Source organism: Priapulus caudatus, unplaced genomic scaffold, assembly GCF_000485595.1.
Source record: "Priapulus caudatus unplaced genomic scaffold, Priapulus_caudatus-5.0.1 Scaffold375, whole genome shotgun sequence".
In the NCBI taxonomy this organism is placed as follows: Eukaryota; Metazoa; Priapulida; class Priapulimorpha; order Priapulimorphida; family Priapulidae; genus Priapulus; species Priapulus caudatus.
In genome coordinates, this window is record NW_014577436.1 from 258,364 (window position 1) to 270,809 (window position 12,446).

The window sequence follows — 12,446 nt, forward strand, 5'->3', positions numbered from 1 at the left end:
CATTCCATTTTCCAATAGTCCACATGAAAAGTGACGAATTCAGTTAACAGCTTTGATTACGTGCGTGTCAGGTGTCAGGTCGTGCCCTCACTCCCCACGATAACGCCTGCGATATAAAAACTTATTGTTATGAGTAATATGCGGTCATAAAAACACTACAGAGGCTGCAATCGATTTCTTAGACCGTCGCGAGTTTTTGTTCGTGTGGCGAATCATTCGTTGAGGGAGTTCATGCAGCTCTAGAAGGTTTGGATACCCCGTCTACGTTGAGGAACGGGTCGTATTATGCGCTCCCGTTTACAAGTCTGTATTTTTTTCGCTGCTGTGCGGCATTATCTAGTCGCCCCGCCGGACCAGCTAACACAAGCAAGCAGTCGCCCGGTAGATTTTCTAATCGCCACTGGCGACTGGGCGACCGCTAGTTTCTCACGCTGACTTGGAGCGTTTCGATAAAATATACGCTGTGGCTACATGCCCGGCAGCCGGGCACGGTCTTCGATTCCCTAAATGCCCGGTAGTTCCTAACCCTAACCCTAACCCTTGTTTACTTGAGATAACGCTGAAAATTAAAAACTGCCGGGCATTTAGGAAATCAAAGACCGTGCCCGGCAACCGTCAGATATATATATTATATGCCGGCTGCCGGGCATATATAGCCACTCTGTAAAATATAATGCTAAATAAATATGATATCTATATTTACTATATACGTACCATTTGAAGTCTTAATGTTGCTCTATACTCTCTTTCACCTATTATTGCCAACAATTTCCTGTAAATGCCGTCCAAATGCTCATCTGCAACACACTGTCACACGCTGGCCGCCGCACGCTAGCTGCTGCACACTGACACATAAATATAACACATAAATAAAACACATAAATAAAACATAAACATAACATGACTATAGTCTATAGTATATATTTATGTGTCAGCGTGCAGCAGCCTAGCGTGCGGTGTACTTGTGTGTTGCAGATGAGCATTTGACCAGCATTTATAGGTGATTATAGGCGAAATAGAGTAGAGAAACATTAAGACTTTCAATTTGGTATGAAACACATTTCGTGTTTATTTACCATAATTTTTTTTTATTGAGACGTTCAAAAGTGCCTGCTGACTGTTGCTCTCGCCCTCTTAGTCTAGACTATAGACTAGGCCTAGTCTAGTCTGCCTAGTCCTAAGCTTCTATTAGAGCTAAGAGTATAGTATTAGGGCCGTTTTAGTTATTAGTGTGTTCTATTTGCGTATTAGTATTAATATAGTGATTATATCCCACTATATTTAGTCTGGCATTTCTTGCCATTTCATCAATTTTTGTATTTTAGCCTTACGTGCTCCTGTCCATTAGCTGTTATAGCCTGGCCTCTGATGCATTATGATCAGAGCTTCACTATTTCCACCGTTGTTGCTATTTATTTATTTTCTTACTTATCTCAGTGTCGGATTCACTCTTCTTTTTCACGATAACTCTCCTTAAGCTCACTAGCAATGCAACTGCAGATATGGCCGACTGAAATACCGTAGGTCCTAACGTTCTGGCGGCTCAGCCTTTGTATTGTTATTTTGCTTTGCACTTTCAGAGCAGGAATTTCGCTTCTGTTTATCTTGTTGGACAATACTCGATTGGGCACTCGAGCTCCAGTCTTCATCATTGAGCTCATGATTATCAATAACTCGCTAGGCCTTTGTCTCGTCGTTTATTTTAATATTTAAGGAGACCGCTACTACTGCTAATTGACATTCTTTATTCTGTGATAACTCCAACTCCTCGCGCCCCTAGCCCCCACCTTCCCGCGCCCCTGTTTCGATGCGCGCGGAATAATCACGACCGACGTGGAAGGCCTAGCTCTGCTCTGTTTACGCTCGCTCCATTAACCAGAATGCCCCGTTCGTATCCTTTTAGTGCGATATGTCCATCGGCGCTGTGAGTTTGTTGAATACAGTTCCCTGTTTATAAAACACCTTACGGAGCGGATCCACGAATGCTTGTCTTAGGTTCTCGGTTATATTCGCGCTGCTACTATAACTATTTTCACTAAAACCAATAACGTTATATTTCTCTCGTCGACCTGCTGCATAGTTGCCTAGAGTCCGTGCTCGGTAAATTGCTGTGAATTTACAGCTGAGTCCAGCCTCTAAGCTCCGCTATCATATCCCAGGAATTGTTACTCTTCGCGTTCGTGTGGCATGTTTTTCTCATTATACTAGGGCAGCGCTTCCTTAATTTGTGTGTCAAATAAGCAAAAGGTCCAGAACATTGCTCACGCTCGGCTAGTATATTCGCTTCGTCACACTACGCGCTCACCTGCTATCTTCCGCCTCGGCAATGAGAGGGTCATTCTCGCCAACGTATTTCACGGTGGGCCCATTAAATATTCTCTCTACAATAACATGCCAGCTTTTCAAATTAACGGGGACGGGCTAGATTCCGCTAACACCAGGTGACTGGTATATTGCTGATGTTGTATTATATAATGGGAAGGTGCGCCATTGAAAGTCCGGAGTCGCTGACGTTATTACCACACTTTTGCAAACCGGACACCAGTGCAACCACAAAAACTCGTTAATCTCCTTATATTCTTGGGCGCCATTCACACACATAACATGATAAACTTTATCTTTCACAAATCGAATCGCACCAGGTCATTTACTGTTTGTCTTTGACAGCTTCCGAAAGTTCATCCACAAACCGCCACAATCAAAAGATTCCAAACCCTGTCTCAACTCATCGACGGCCATTATTTGCTGACGTCATCGATTTATACCGCACAACTGCGGAGGTAAGCTCATGCGTTGAATTATGATGTCAGAAATCTCAAAAATGCTGCACCGCGAAGAAAGTGCACTGGTATTTCGGTATATTGATTTGATGCGTTATATGACATATAACAGGACCTTGCGTTAGTTGACAAATGTGTGTTTTGAAAGTAGTTGAATAAGATGTTTTTATCGGCCAAAGGGCGCCTCGGTGTTGAGTTCTTTGCAGAGCCGTATTTCTGATAATCGACCCCTAATCTAATCGGTGTGTGCGTCACATATGGCCGGTTCGACGATTGGTGAGACAGGTTTGGAATTTTTGATTGTGAGCGGTTTGTGGATGCAACTTTCCGGCAGCCTGCGTTCAAAAGACAAACAGTAAAGATGTACGTTGTTTGTGGTTCGAATTTCGGATTGAGATTAAAAGTTTAGTCATTGTTATAGTTTTGAAAGTTGCGCGCCAAGGATAAAGGATTAACGATTTTTGTGTTGCCACTCCGCGGTTCGTTTTGTAAAGTGTGGTATAGTCGCGGACGTCGGATTTCATGCCACCCTTCATTTATATATACAACATAGATATGCCAGTCCACCTTAGGGGCGTTGCTAGCGAATCTACTCCGGGTTAATTTGGAAAGCTTGAATGTTATTAGAGAGCATATTTATGGCCAGCGGGTTACGTTACATGTGCCCTGTGGCTTCATCGAAAGACTCGGACCCTCGTGTGTCAAAAGCTGGCGTTGGGGGGGTATAGGGGCGACAGGGGGTGGGTGGGGTGGGGGGTCACTAGGGGCGAAAATCACTTTTTAAAGGCCACTTAAGGTAACACGAAGTGATGCACCAGATTTCTGTGTATCATCACTGATGCACAGACTTTCGTATATCAAGGAATGATGCAAAAACCCTAACCCTAAACCCTAAGTCATAAAGACATATTAAATATAACCTTTAGGCTTACGGTATCACGAAGTTGTGTTAATTGTGTGAGGCCGTTTAGTTAGGGCTTTTCTGCATCATTCCTTGATATTTACGGAAAGTTAGTCTGTGCATCCAGTTGACGATACACAGGAAAAACTGTGCCATCACTTCAGTGATACCATAGGTCGCCTAAAGTGGGATTTGCACTGGTACTAGGCACATAGGCAGTCAAGAACAAGTCATGGTGCCTAACTCGCCGCCGCCTGGACGCGACCACAAACTCACCATTTTCCAATCAGTTACAACTCCGGTGTTCTGAGGTGACGCCACTTCAATGATCGTTGAATCGCGGAAGACTTGCTGAACAAGCTACAACGCCACTTTTTGACAATCGGCCCGCCCAGAATGCCACTCAATCACAGAAATTCCAATCAAATTCCAGAATCCTCAAATATCCATGCCGTAAAGATTCTTCGAATGCTACTATGGAAGAAGGTGGCAGGTTGGGCGCTGCCCGCTTGACTTGGCCTGTTTTTTTTTATTTTTTTTTTTTTATGTGTTTTTTTTTTTTTTTTTTTTTTTTGTTTTTTTCTTTTTTTTCCTTTTTTTTTTTCTTTTTTTTTTTTTTTTTTTTTCTTTTTTTTTTTTTTTTTTTTTTTCTATTTTTTTTTTTTTTTTTTTTTTTTTTTTTTTTTTTTTTTTTTTTTTTTTTTTTTTTTTTTTATAATGTTTTTTTTTTTTTTTTTTTTTTTTTCTTTTTTGTTTTTCCCCCCTTTTTTCTCCCCTTTCCCTTCTTTTTTTTGTTCTTTATTTTTTTTTTTTTTGCCAGCAAGTTTAATGTGCAGACAGGCTGCGCGAACTAGGAACTGACTATGCTGCTTCCAATCAGCCGACGTGGGTGTGCTTAGTAGCTGCACGTGCGACGACTATTACTGTGGCAGTGGTTACTTATGATTCTAGTAACTATACAGCCCTGCGCTCTGCGCAGGCCTTTCATTTTTAATATGCACTAATCTACTCTCGTACCTCTATATCAAAGCCTGTCGTCCTCTCTCCGCGATATGGATACGGGCAATTTCTCGCCGGAAGAGACGCGGACCTAAACACATCGGCATGACAGTTTCGACTAGCACTTCGGTTCTCACTGTTTTAACTCGTGTTGGTTTACGGTCTTTCTACATCCATCTCAAGGAGCAGCTTCAGTGTTCAATCTGAGCAGGTTTTTTTGCTTTTAAAGCTTTACAGTGTATACGAGCGATAACTAATGTTTAAATTCTATAAGCAGTGCCTGGTGAATTCATAACGTAAGAGTTAAAAGTTAATATAACACATAAGTTAAACAGAGATATTAAATTGTTCAGGTATGTAGTCTTAACAGTTTATGATAGAGGTAGAATACTTTCCAATGGATATGGTTTCAGCTGTGATGTAAGTCTTCGCCATATTCACCTCTTCCGATTGGGATATGGTTTCTATAACCTATCGCCTATCACTGTCTCACAATAATAACGGGCGTAAGTGCTCGATACCAGAGTCTACAATACCCATTGCTCCTATACTAGAGAACACGTGATTTCACTTCAACATTGCTAGTCAGCCGCTATTTATTATTTGCATTTTTCTAAGAGTCACATAATAGTAAATAATTTTAAAATCTTTTGGGCATTTTCACATAAATTATAGTATTTGTTACCTTGGAAATTGTCTGCTATATACTTCCTGTTACTATTTGATGGAACCGATTACACTCGTGACCTCATAGCATAGCCGGGATAGCGAGGCAATTAATATGTCAGAATACATAAGGATCAAATGTCCAGGGTGTTGCGAGATACAATATTGTCGCAATGCAGTTAGTGCACCATTAACTTCACTCGTAAACGTTGACAGACACATCGTAATGTTACTGAGAACGAAAAAATCCTCGCAAATATCCGCCTCCTTGGGTGTAACATAAAAATTGTTTGTTTCCGGTACCCGACCGACCTCCAAATAGTTGCCGTCCCTAAACATTTTGACACTTTTAAACTGAAAATCAACTTATGCATCGTTTGTTACCTTTAAAAACGATCATTGCGGAGTAATTTTGCTTCTGAACAACTAAATATGCTGAATATCAATTCTCACCTGGCAGCCGATAATATCACTGATTTTCACAACATTTCAAAACGACAATAATTTTAATGCAGATCTTATAGCATTAGCCAAGAAAATTACAATTTGACCATCATACCAGGCAATACATTTTTTCGAGTCACGCACTTTACAAAAACATTCACAAATTGGACGCGTACTCAAGCAAGCGAACATATTCTAAACACAGATGGGATCCTATTTTGTAGTGTGATTATCTCTCTCGTTGGCGTCGTACGCAACGAGGGATTTGACACTTCTCTCTCGTCTTCGTTATAGTCCCTAGACTTTTGAAAAGCTAATTATTTATGAGGTTTACAACTTACACCTCTTGTTTGTGTTACGCTACTTTGCACCTTCGTTGTTACATTGATCCAAAATTATTCGTCCGGTGCTGCGATTTTTTGCATTACTGTACCTCTTCGTTGACGTCTCACTGGTAACCGTGAGAAAGTGACTTGAGGCATCTGTGACAGCGCGAAAATCAACAAGAGAAACGCGAAAATTGTAATCGTGCATGTTTCTTGGTTTTGCATTTGCGGTTTCTATAGAAATTTTATTTGTTATTTCAAACAATTACTGTACTCAAGCAACAACGGTAGGCATTCATGAGAGTGAGAATAAAACACTAAAAAACGCTGCAGACAACTCGCCAACTTGATCGCTTTAATATAAATTTAAGATGATAGTTTATTACGAAGCATAACCCTGCACAATTGCGTCATTGCCAGCCAATTTAACTTCCCCTCTATATAAACGTAGGAAATGTCGAACATTCGCGCGGAGTTTACAAACGGAATACATGGTGTCTGACAAGACAGTAGAACTGTATGAATACTCAGTCGTTGTGTTTAATCATAGTTATATCATAGGTGAAGTTTAGGCGCCGTCTCTTACGCGGCCTTTAAGTATAAGACTAAATGAGCTCCTAAAAGTTTATTCAGCCCAAATAATAATTTTATTATTCGACCGGCCGTGCCTACCCTAGGGTTTGAAAATTCAATGGTTAAATCCTGTACAACAGTAAAAAAAATTCTCTTCTTGTTTAAGCCCTTATTACATATAAACGAGAGAGCCAGACACCTCTCCGGTATTATTACATATTAAGTTGAAAATAAACATTTACACTACGAATTACAAATGAATATTATAAAAGTGATATTATAATTTATATAATAATGGAATTAAAAATAGTGTTTGTCTTGAAACACACCGCAAAATCTATTAATTATACTAACTGCTTAAACAGCAAAACAATACATTTTACAAATGGCGTATTGGCCATTTGTTCTCGTTGTTTTTAATGTTTACCATGCTTGCCCACAACTCTCGGTCTCGCGTTTACAGTTTGAGCAATTTTGTTCTTGTTGTGCAGAATAAATTCATGCGCACTCGTCATTTTTTCACATATATTATATTTATATGTGGTTAGCCATCATAATATGCCATAAATTACGTGTGATGCTACATAAACTGTGTATGAACTTTGATTTTGTGACGATTCTCATCAATCAGCAGCCTTTGTGATGAAGTTCATGTTATTCGCTAAGTTTTTAATAGCTGCGATGGTGTTCTTGCTCCGTAGTCTTGCAACAATTAGCAGTTTTAGTCGTTAAGTTTATCGTAGCATTACTTTAGCATTAACTTTACGATGTTTCTGACAACGGCCCCCGGGTTTTAGGATTTTTAACTAGTTGAGAAACAATTGACTATAATTTATTGATTGTGTAATAAGCAACTCTTATGGCATTGTTCCAGCAACGAGATGAAGGCAAGAAGCAGAATGCTATGAAAGAGGTTCGGATCCGGAAGCTTTGCCTAAACATCTGTGTGGGTGAAAGTGGTGATAGGCTTACCCGTGCTGCAAAGGTGCTGGAGCAGCTCACTGGTCAACAGCCTGTTTTCTCAAAAGGTATTGAATTATCTAACTGCACTGTGTTGATAAGCACTGCATGGTTACAAGTTAACCTCCCTAATTGAAATTTCCCTTGGTTGACATTTACATGGGTTAAAAATTAGGAAAAAACTGCTTGTACAAAATAGCTTTTTTATAGAAGTTAAAGGTTTCCCACGTAAACCCAGCCAGCACCCATGCTCCCACCAATAACTGTCATAAAAGTGCCCTCTGCTCGCCTTTAGTGCTACTGAAACCACCAAAGTAGCTTGACTTACAACTTGGTTGGTAAAATAATATTTCAAGCTCCAGGAATGTGAGGGGGTGTGCTGTAATGAACGTGTAATTAAAACCTCTGGATGTGCGCCATAAATTACAATATCGACTAATCGTCCTAATTTTGTTAAACATACAGGCTTCTATGCTGCGTGCTTTGTACACGGAGATCTGTGTGTCTGTGGTAGCATGTTCTCTTTAAATGACTAAAAAATTTGTTGATATCATGCCTGCCCTTATACTGCCTACTACATAACATGTTTTGGGCACATCCCTGTAGTTGTGTGATCCATATACAGGGGTAGAAATTTAGTTTTTAACAAGGGAGTCCAACGGACTCCCTACTCTCAAAAAGAGAGAGTCCACCGCAAAATGAGGGAGTCCGCAGTCTGAGGTTCAAAATTAAAGATATTAACAATAACGCATGTGCTTATTTTTAAGATTTGTGCAGTTGCACGTCTGCCAAATTTTCTTTGGACATTAGCTGAAAAAATGCAGTAATTCCGCGAGGCCGTGTTCTGGAACGAACTAGTTAGTATGGCTGAATTTCCAGTGGAGTCACACCATATATGGTGTCACACGGTGTGACACCATATATGTGTCACACGGTGGAGTCACACCTGCATATATGTCAAATCAGGGAATCCGACAGTAAATCAGGGAGTATTTGACTCCGGACTCACGTTAATTTCACACCCTGCATATAGAATATAATAATAATATACTGGTGTTTTTATATAGCTCGGTACACTGTGAGATCTTTCGGCATCAGAAGAAATGAGAAAATTGCTGTCCATTGCACAGTCAGGGGTGCTAAAGCTGAGGAAATTTTGGAAAGAGGATTGAAGGTATTACACTGTTTTATATCTGTCTCGAAGAAATTACCTAATCTGTTGTTATAGTACTGCAATATCTTATGTTACAACTACACTCTGCTTACGTTAATTCGCCCATATGTAATTTGTATTTTATGACCACACCTTGGGTTACAACTCGCTCACACTTAATTTCTCATTTATAATCACTAAACTCGGGATAAGAAGCATAAAGCCACCCTCATGAAATTTTTCAAAAGATCGAGTAGGTTATGTTACAGAAAAGTGGCATGCTAAATTATTGTCATAAATAAAATTTACATACCAAATGCATAGCTACCTGCCAACATTTTGGATGGGTTATCTGAGATACATCTAATGTACTATGTAGGGCTGTAACGATCCACCGAAATTGGATCGGATCGAGATTCTCTTCCCTCGATCCGATCCTCGATATTTTTCCCCGTATTTTCGATTCCACTTCGATACCACTTTTTTTCTCCAATAGATGGCGGCACTACGCTATATATACTGTGGAGTGTTACCAGAGCATATAAATCACTTGATTTATATGCTCTGGTGTTACTCACCAATGTTACTCAGCGACTGTGCAGTGTATATATACTCTCTAGACTATCTAGTCTATTCACCATTTAGTATTCATTGGCAATTTCTAATAATTTATTATTGCAAAATAATGAAAATATAAAAAATAAGATAATATTTCAATATTTTGGGAATCGAATCGAAGGAGTCGAATCGAGAGGCTAATATCGAGAACCGGATCGAATCGAGAGGCTTGTGTATCGTTACAGCCCTAGTACTATGCCATATGGCATAATGCAGTTTGACCTACAAGTGCACTGCGCAGCTTATAAAATGTGCATGTTCCTGCAATTAGTCCCTCTACATCTTGTATTATTTAATAGATTTAGAACAAAGATTTTCTCGCTTTTTTTACATTACTTGGTAATGAGAGGTAATTATTATCGTAAACAACTGACTACTGCTATCTTTTTAAAGATGTTTTATTTTATTTGAAGGCGATGTAGTCTTATGTGTGTCTGCTAATTAAAATACAATGGCCTCATATTCTACAAGCTACATCTGATCACACAAGTCACAAAAAATATAATACCCACTAAATTTTTACACAAGGTGATTCTTACTGTTTGCAAATCTTTCAAAAGTTAACATTGTAAGGGTTGGTTTTTTAGGCAAACGTATGCACTTTTAGTAGTGATGTCACGATTATCGATTATACTCGATCATCGATTGAACAGTGGCTCGAACCAAGCGCTTGGTTATCAAAATCCATAATCAATTTCATCAAAAAAAAAATAATTGAAAAAAAGTGATGAGAATCACAGATATCATCGCTACTATACAAGTTATTCTTTATTAACAATAATGTATTATACACACAGTAGTAAACAGTGCCAAAACAAACAGTAAACAGGCTAAACAAGCAACATAACATAATGCACGAGACGTTACGACAGACAGGCATCAACACCCCGAAGTAACCGATTGTAACCGATCATCGGTTACTTGGGTCCAACCGATGATCGATTACGAAATTACAACCGATGGACAACACTAACTTTTAGACATTGTTTGCTTTCAGGTTCGGGAGTACGAGTTAAGAAAAGAGAACTTCTCCCACACTGGCAATTTTGGGTTTGGCATCCAAGAACACATCGATTTGGGCATCAAGTATGACCCCAGCATTGGTATCTACGGATTGGATTTCTATGTCGTGCTTGGCCGTCCCGGATACAATGTTGCCCATAGGAAACACAAACGGGGTACAATTGGTTTTCCACACAAACTCGTCAAGGATGATGCAATGAAGTGGTTCCAACAAAAGGCAAGTAATTGTTATAGCTTATAACAATGTCATTTTGAACATTTCATTCACACTGGAGATTCAAAAAGATTTTTGAGTGCATAGCAATGTTTCCTTGCCAGTTCCATACCTCCCATGTACCAAGTTGTGTGTTGTCTGGTATTTGTAATTAACACATAAAAACGAGAAAACTGAGGATTGGTATGATGATCAAAGCTAGAAAACTTGTAGCTCCAAAACCAGTAAAAGTGCCAATTGATTAAAATGCTTCTATTTCCTAATGCACCATCAAAATGCAACATGATTTCCATGCATCATTAAAAGTCATTATATTAAAAGCTCTGGCCCAAATAATAGCGAGAAGAGGCTGTCCATGCTGCTGTAAATTTTCCTTTTTTTAAGAAGAGAATTAAAGAATTTATTATATGTATGTAAAATCACTTTCACCCAACTTGTGTTTCTGTCCACCCAGTATTTTTCCATTTTTGCACTGATTCACATAGATATGATTTAATCATATTTTGTTATAGATCTAATAGGATTCTCTCAGATTGAAATAGGCATACCCCCTTTCTGAATTTCCAGAGCACACTTGCAGGGGTAGAAATTAACTTTTGAACAAGAGAGTCCAACGGACTTCCATGCCCTCAAAAAGAGGAAGTTCGCAGTCTGAAGTTTAAAACTAAACGTATTAACAATAATGCACATGCTTATTTTGAAGATTCGTGCGGTTGCACGTCTGCCAAATTGTCTTTGAACATTTGCCGAAAAAATACGGCAATTCCGCGAGGCCAAACTCTCGAACGACCTAGTTAGTATAGCAGAAGTTTCAGGGAGTATTTGACTCCGGACTCGCGTTAATTTCGTTCTTGTATATATATTTGTGCGAGCACGTGCGTCAGTATGTATGACATAAGGTACCTAAAATTTATATCTTTGTTCTTTATTTTCAGTACGATGGCATTCTCCTACCTGGGAAGGCGAAGTAAAAATTTCTGTAAGTAGGGCATACGAGAATAAAAAAATATAAAGGATTATGCAAGTTATAGTGTTTGCCTTTTGTTATGCATTGCAACTTGGAAGTAGTATACTGGGTTGAGTATACCTATAAACAGTTACTACTGTTTATGGAGTTTGATCAAGTGTCTACAGCTCTAGTGTTACCTGCTTGGCTGTGGAATAATTCGTGCTCAATGTAGGTTGTAGGTGAAATTTGGTCAAAATTTTAATACCAATTTTACTTGATAGATGGCGCCCCTGGGCAGCTATGTAAAGATTATGGGGGGTGTCTATATTCAAGCTGGTACGGGAGATTACGGTACGCATATATTTGCTAATAATTAGACTAATCGTACGTCAATAAACTCAATATTCACAGAGTATAGCTAAGACGTGTCTATAGGTATCTAGAATTTTAGAAATGTAATCATGTGTAATTCACTTCCGCGAGCATATATTGGCATTTGCTAATATATTGACTAATTGTGCATCAATATACTCAATATTCACAGAGTATAGCTAAGACGTGTCTATAGGTATCTAGAATTTTAGAAATGTAATCATGTGTAATTCACTTCCGCGAGCATATATTGGCATTTGCTAATATATTGACTAATTGTGCATCAATATACTCAATATTCACAGAGTATAGCTAAGACGTGTCTATAGGTATCTAGAATTTTAGAAATGTAATCATGTGTAATTCACTTCCGCGAGCATATATTGGCATTTGCTAATATATTGACTAATTGTGCATCAATATACTCAATATTCACAGATTCAAGCCGGTACGATCTAGTCTATTTTA

General features: G+C 38.9%; 1 protein-coding gene across 1 annotated transcript in view; it reads left to right on the forward strand.

Moving 5' to 3' along the window:
* LOC106809677 (60S ribosomal protein L11) overlaps positions 1-11,681 on the forward strand; it is a 24,615-nt gene extending 12,934 nt beyond the window's left edge. The window contains exons 2-5 of the mRNA XM_014812846.1: positions 7,564-7,717; positions 8,717-8,823; positions 10,418-10,660; positions 11,593-11,681. Coding sequence (XP_014668332.1) covers positions 7,594-7,717; positions 8,717-8,823; positions 10,418-10,660; positions 11,593-11,628 — 510 coding nt within the window. The 5' untranslated portion in view covers positions 7,564-7,593 and the 3' untranslated portion in view covers positions 11,629-11,681. The remainder of the gene's footprint in view (positions 1-7,563; positions 7,718-8,716; positions 8,824-10,417; positions 10,661-11,592) is intronic.
* Positions 11,682-12,446: the final 765 nt, after the last annotated feature.